Source organism: Arachis hypogaea, chromosome 16 (assembly GCF_003086295.3).
Source record: "Arachis hypogaea cultivar Tifrunner chromosome 16, arahy.Tifrunner.gnm2.J5K5, whole genome shotgun sequence".
Classification (NCBI taxonomy): Eukaryota; Viridiplantae; Streptophyta; class Magnoliopsida; order Fabales; family Fabaceae; genus Arachis; species Arachis hypogaea.
The window spans coordinates 134466338-134473324 of NC_092051.1; the positions used below are offsets into that span (position 1 = coordinate 134466338).

Below are 6987 nucleotides of genomic sequence, written 5' to 3' on the forward strand. Positions count from 1 at the left end.
ATTTTGCTAGGTGTTTGTTGCATATGTAGGACAATTCTTGATGTTTTTCCATGATCGATCTGTTGAGTAGTACTTGTTGAATAGAAGGAATTATAATTAGGACGGGTGATGTATCGCCTATTGGTGCCTGTAGATTGGGATGATTGTTTCACTTGTGTAGCATTTGATCTGTTTATGCTTCATGGTACAGATACGGTTAATTTTTTACGCTGTTGTGATGCGTGAATTTTTGTGACTGTGGTTTATTCCGATGTGTTCACGAGGACATTGGTGGCTGTATGCATTTAAAGTGGCAAGGAAAAGGATTGTGGTAATCGATAGTCTTCATGATGAGGCACATGACGATGAAAGGAAGAAACTAGATTCATATACGGTAAGATCAAACACTTCCTTAAGCATTATTCACGAATACATGAACCACTTAAAACATATGCTGAATAGAGATTGCTGAGTGATTTTCAGGGACAGCTAATTGAAGACATGGCGAAGGTGGCCATCCCGACATATGACCGGAGTCCAAATGGCCCAATTTGTGCGTATGCCAAAGTCCCCATGCAACCAAACGGGTAAGTAGTTCAAACCAACAAACCCAATAAATGATTACTTCGCAAGTGGGTTTAGCATAACCATTTTATTGATGGCATCGGTTTTACTTGATTATCTAGTTGGGACTGTGGTATCTATGCCATCAAATTCATGGAGACATGGAATGAAGATTGTAACATAGATGAATGGAATGATGTAAGTTAACATATCGGTCTATGTTTTGGTTGTTTTTACCATCTCATGTTAATTTACAACATTAAACAACGTGCTAATATTTTTAAACACTACATAGGAAATGCTTCTGTCAATGAGATGTGAGATGATGTTAGATATTGTCGTGGGAGCCCATAATGAATCAATCCAGCTTGTGCGATCTTTCTTGGAGCAGAACGATGGACGTGTTCGCCGCAACCGTCAAAGAAACAAGAAAAAGGTGGTTAAATCACCCTTCACAGCACCAAGCACAAGGTCATTGATGGAAAGAGTAGGACAATTACCTGTGAGGAAGACTCGGAAAAGGAGAATGCGATAGTTGTACTTAGTTTTCAAACAATACTCTCAAATCTTCTTAGCTACTTTTTGTGTCTATGGATTGGAGTTTTGTTACAACAGAGTTGCTAAATTATCATGGCAAAATCCATTTATATGGTTTATTTCTATTGCAAAGCATTTGATTTTCTTGCATGTAGTTAACGATTCCTGAAAGCTCTGAGTAAGGAACAACACTGGTATTAACAGCATCCATCAACACACAAGGTGAATCACAACTTACAACTTAAATAACCATCCACTCACATAATAAATCAAACATCCACCTTGTACTACTTGTACCTAATAAGACACTATTCCTTAGTATTATGAATAACCATTCAGAACGTATAGAAATAACCATCCGGTAACCTACTAAGCTGAACATCCGCGATATAATACTTGTAACTACTAACACACCATTCGTAATACACACTTAAAAAAATCCATTCGTAATCCACACTAAAAAACCATACTGGCACAAATAGAAATAACCATCCACTAACCTAACGAAGCGAACATCCGCATTAGAACTATTGTAACTAATATGCCATTCAGAATCCATACTAAAAGTAACCATCCACTAACCTATTGAAACGAACATCCACATTATAACTCATGTAACTAATAACATGCCATTCGTAATCCACACTAAAAGTAACCATCAAGTAACCTATTAATTTGTAATACACGCTAAATAACAATCCGGACACAAATAGAAATAACCATCCGCAAACCTACTAAACCGAACATCCGCATTATAATTCTTGTAATTAATAACACACCCTTCATAATCTACACTAGAAATAACCATCCGAATATCACAAAAAACTAACCATCCACAAGCCTAAGGAATCGAACATCCATATTATACGACATTTAAATAATCAAAGACAAATTGCTAATCCGATAAGAAGTAACCATTCAAACACAAGAAAAATAACCATCAATAATCATAGTAAAGCGAACATCCTAGACATGGCACTCGAAGTTAAACGCACACAAAATCCCAAATTTAATAAATGGTTAAAATATAGATTATACGACATGTATTTATGCAAACAATATTCTACAAACAGTCAAACGACATCCAGAAAAAATATAAACACGCCGGACACGTGAGTAGCATCAAGATAAGGCCCTGGAAATACCAATTTTATAATTTTCTTAGCATAGCCAACCCATACAAAGAAAATATCCATGAAACATAGATATTGAGTTGTAAGACCTAACAAAAGGGACCTCTAATATAACATAATGGATGCTATATCATAAACAATCTAGGTATTGTCGAAGGAGTTTAACAGCAACATGAATCCACCAAGTCCTTGCGAAGCAATCTGCTGAGTGGAAGCCTCCGAATCTTGATTTGCAGTAGATTCTACACGATTATCTAGAAACAAACAAGCTCAATCAAAACCAACTCACTATCGACATAATAAAAACGTTGTAAAAGTGAAGTTTAAATTTAATTATTATACATACGTTGCATAAACTCTTCCGCTTTCTCTGCATGGATTTTTTGATTGATTTATCCAACTCATATCCTAGCCTTTTGCCTTTTGGACGACCCTTAGTGGTTACCTTTGATGGGGCCTGAATGTCCTCTGTGCCGAAAATGGTTGAAGGGTCTGTGGCGATGCTATTGTGTGCAGTAAGGACGGTGTTATTCCGCATCCTGCCACAGTAATCTACTAGCTTGGCCCTTGCATCCTCCAGAATATTGTGCAGCATGTCTGTCTCATCATCACAATCCACTAATTCCTGTGCAACATTGTAGAAATGTGCACACAACCCTCTGAATATGTTGTGGCTTTCATCTAAATGTCTAACGTCGTGGCTACTCTTAATATAGGTGTGCTTGCGCTTTATGCTCTTGCTCTAACAAGGTAGAACATAGCAGGAAGGCACCTCATTCACTTTGTAAGATGAAAGTACTATAAGACAGTGGCAACATAATATACTTGCACTCTTAAACAAGTTGCAATCACATCGAACCGCGTGAGTCAAACGGTCAAAATGGACTACGTAACATACCGGGTCGTCTCATAGACTAGTATTTCCTCTTCCACCTTTACCCAAGCCAAGTCACCCTGTTCATCCACAGCACGAATAGTGCAATCAGCCTTCTTCCCAAACTCCATTTGGACACCCCTAAACATCTCGTTGGTGTACTCTTTTTGAAATTGTCTCTCGATGGCTGATCTAGTTGAACATGGGATTAGACCTCTCGAGTCTGCAGCATTGTCCTCCAATTCCTTCTGCTCCTTTGTTCCTAGGACATTGTCGAACTCGTGGACGAACTGGACCAAACTAGTCTTACAATTTAAGTATCCACCAAAGAAGGAATGCATCCCCTCACTCCTCTGCATACTCCTCATGGAAGCCTAGAATTGACCCTTGAAAAAGATAGGCACCCACATGTGTCGGTCTTCAAACAGATCTAAAAAAGAAACAAACCCACCAAAAACAAAACCATGCATAAGAACGTTTTTCCAGAACAGAATACAAGAACACAACAACATCTAAGCACTTTCGGCACATGATTTTCCTAAAAAGACACAAACCTGATAGCCATCTGTTGTGATGTAAGTTGAACTCATCAATGAACTCAGCCCAATGATCCTCGAAATCATCAACCGACTTAGAGTTCCATATAATGTGATTCAACTCAGCATTCAACTCTTTGAACCTAGAATAACCTTCAAGCTTGTTGTGTATCTTTTCTGTTATATGCCATATGCACCACCGGTATCGTGTATTGGGTAGGACCTTCTTAATTGCACCAAACATAGACTTGCATTGGTCTGTGATGATGCCCTTCGGTGCCGTTCCCATGCACTCCAGCCATTGTGTGAACACCCACTCAAAACTCGGGATCTCCTCACTACCTAGCAGAGCGCAGCCTAGCAAAGTAGACTTACCATGGTGGTTCACACCAATGAAAGCAGCGAACAGAAATCCATGCCTAAAGGACGAACAACTATATTTAGAAACATGAAACTAATAAAAAATAATAAAATAATTAAACAATGTGAACTTAAATACATTTTACCGGTTCATGCTGTATGTGGTATCAAATGAGACCACTTCTCCATAGTATTCATAAGATGCCCTACACCTTGCATCCACCCAAACTGCACTCGTAAACTTGTTATCCTCATTTATATTCACTGCATAAAAATAGTTCGGATTCAACTCCTTCATTCGCATGAAGTAGTTCAGCATCTCCTTGACATATGCGTTGCCATTTGTGGATTGGAGTCTTGATGAAATGTAATTCCTGACGTCCTTCTCTGAGAAGCCCAAGTTCGAAGGCCCACCAACTTCATTGGCTAATGCTAGAAAGGTCTTGTTGGGTCGAATGTCTGCCTCATCATTAACCTCAATGATACACTTCGCATGCATTGTTAACTCCCTATTCTCATGGTAGTGCACCGCCTTCTTAGTTGAACACGGGTGCGAGTGATTTAGTTCAACCTTCAACAAGACCCAATCATGCTTTTCCCTGTCGAACTTTGCAAATATTCTTACTCTGCATCCCATACCTGCCATTGTGTTCTTTCATATGGGTGCCTTGACACAAGACCCCCGGAAACCCTCCCGATTGCAATGGATAGATTGGTTGATCGGTTGCTTTGTCATCCTGTCAAAATTTGTGGCCTGTATCTTACTTATGAAACTAACTTTTTTTTGCATAGGTCGCATAAAAATACTAGGCCAACTTCAAATGCTCAAACTGCATCCCAACTCTTGGTATTTCATCGTCGGCAAGGCAATTATGGTCTGGTAACTGCAAATCAGTTCAAAATAGACATCATTTCAGGCACACGACGATTAATGGTCTATTCAAACATGCGGTTAACGAAAAAACAACAATAAAATAGAGTCTGAACCTCATCAACAAGTTTCGTGTCATCACATCCCAACTCAGTAATTTCCGTACACTCTATGGCCTACAATCAAACATACACAACGTAAATAGATACTATAATAAAATACCGACTAAATACATTTTATTAATACTATATCCAAAAATATGATATTAAAATTTATTAATATGCATGAATTAAACAAATTCAGAACAATGAAAGTATACTCATACAAAGTGGCACCTAACCAGTTAGTATTGTATTTATTATTTATATAGAGAATGCATAAATCCACCACATATCAAGTATCACTACACAAACTAAAATAGAGTCTTCTACTATCATGTAAAAAGTCTCGTTATTAGCTCCTATAATTTTCTTTCATATTTATCCAAATTTGTTAGTGCATGCATGGTTTGATAGCATACAGATGGGGATTCTAACAATTTTAGTCACAACCATGGGCAAAATTTTTGTATTTAATACTATACATATATTCAAAATATGTCAGGGTAACCTATTAAAGAGGTATTGTAACAATTCATCATATCCAGTAAATAAATTTCTAACTTCATCTTCTTTAGAACTTGTCACATGGTTCATTGTAACTAGTTATAAAAGCTTAACAAGAACCCAATCTGTAACTAGTAAGTAGTAACAACTAACTAGTACATTGTATTATAACATTCCACCATTCTAAAAATGTAATTGTTTTCTCTTTTTAGGTAGAAAAAATTCAAACTAATCCTTTCACGGGATCATCCACTTATATATTACACTTTAACTAATAACCACATGAATGGACAAGAACACCATCCAAATTGTTTCTTTTGTAATAAAATATCATAATGGATTAACAATGTTGATCTTTTAATAACCATCTAATTTATATGAAAATAAACATACGTCTGACATAAATAAGATACATTGTTTACCTTGTCCAAATGTTCACTTTTTTCGTTGAACGAATTTAGCATGTTGTCGATCAAATGCGGAGTAATGTCGCCAGTGAAAGAATCTGGCGCGAGACAACTCGGTTCAACAGAATTCTCCTCCATTAAAATGGCTATGAGAGGTGACGTACTTATGAAACGGGAGCCGCAACTCTCCCGTGTATTACACCGGATCAGTCGGTGACGATGAGGCTGCAATGGTGGAAGCTTTGGGCTGCAGGGCTGCACAGTGCGTCTTCACGGAGACCTGGGGTGGGCTGCACGGTGCGCTGATTATGGAGTGTGGTGAAAAAAAATTTCACCTCTTGGGGGGCTGACCGGACATCGGAATAGGGGAGGCAGCGTCGGTCGTGAGTGGGCGGGAAAGACTGGCTTCGTTATTGGTAAGGACCACCAAGAGAGGGATGAGATATGGTTTCAGGGGATAGGAAACGTGTAACTGTTCTTTATCCAAAAAGATGATTTTTTAAATTTTAAAAAATGATTATTATTCTAATTAAATTAATTACACCATTAAATAAACTTAAGAGTAATTTACATTTGTAACCCCATTGTTTATATTGTTCACTAAAATTATTGTTCACCTATACTTTTCTAATTTATAATTACCTAATTTTATCCTCAATTAGACTTCAAGACTCATAGTAGTCTTTCAACCAGTTTTCACCCAACATTAGCCATAAAAAAATTGAGGTGACATGCCACGCTAATATGTTAACACTAGTTGATATGGTGAAGTAAACTTTTTTTTTTGTAATGTAATTTCTATCCCCAATTTAAAACCTTATTTCTCAATTTATGTTTACCAATTGCTGTAATAAGCAAAGCAAAGTTACTAATATATATACTTTGCCATGATTATATATATTGTTTTGTTTTCAAATTGGAAGAGAAGACTCTTGTATATACAATCAATGAGTGTGTATGTATATATAAAATAGCACAAGTATATTTATAATTTGCTAGAGTAGTGAAGAATGTCATTGTCATGCATGCACAAATACAGCTTTATTTTGGCAACTATGTATTCACTTTCAATTTTAAAATTTTCTATGACATGATTGATTATCATGAAAAAAATGAACAAA

General features: G+C 37.0%; 1 protein-coding gene across 1 annotated transcript; it reads right to left on the reverse strand.

Moving 5' to 3' along the window:
- Nucleotides 1–3461: 3461 nt before the first annotated feature.
- Nucleotides 3462–4629, reverse strand: LOC112757617 (protein FAR1-RELATED SEQUENCE 5-like). Its single transcript, XM_025806173.1, has 3 exons — nt 4130–4629; nt 3642–4042; nt 3462–3517 (listed from the first exon to the last, which is right to left on the reverse strand). Exons 1-3 carry the CDS (start codon nt 4627–4629, stop codon nt 3462–3464), a joined length of 957 nt encoding a protein of 318 aa, XP_025661958.1.
- Nucleotides 4630–6987: the final 2358 nt, after the last annotated feature.

Excerpts from the sequence above, each read along its gene's own strand:
- LOC112757617 (XM_025806173.1), bottom strand. The coding sequence starts at position 4,629 with ATGGCAGGTATGGGATGCAGAGTAAGAATATTTGCAAAGTTCGACAGG. Across the intron at positions 4,043-4,129 it reads ACCACATACAGCATGAACCG|GCATGGATTTCTGTTCGCTG; the intron begins GTAAAATGTATT and ends TTCGTCCTTTAG. Across the intron at positions 3,518-3,641 it reads TCACAACAGATGGCTATCAG|ATCTGTTTGAAGACCGACAC; the intron begins GTTTGTGTCTTT and ends TTTCTTTTTTAG.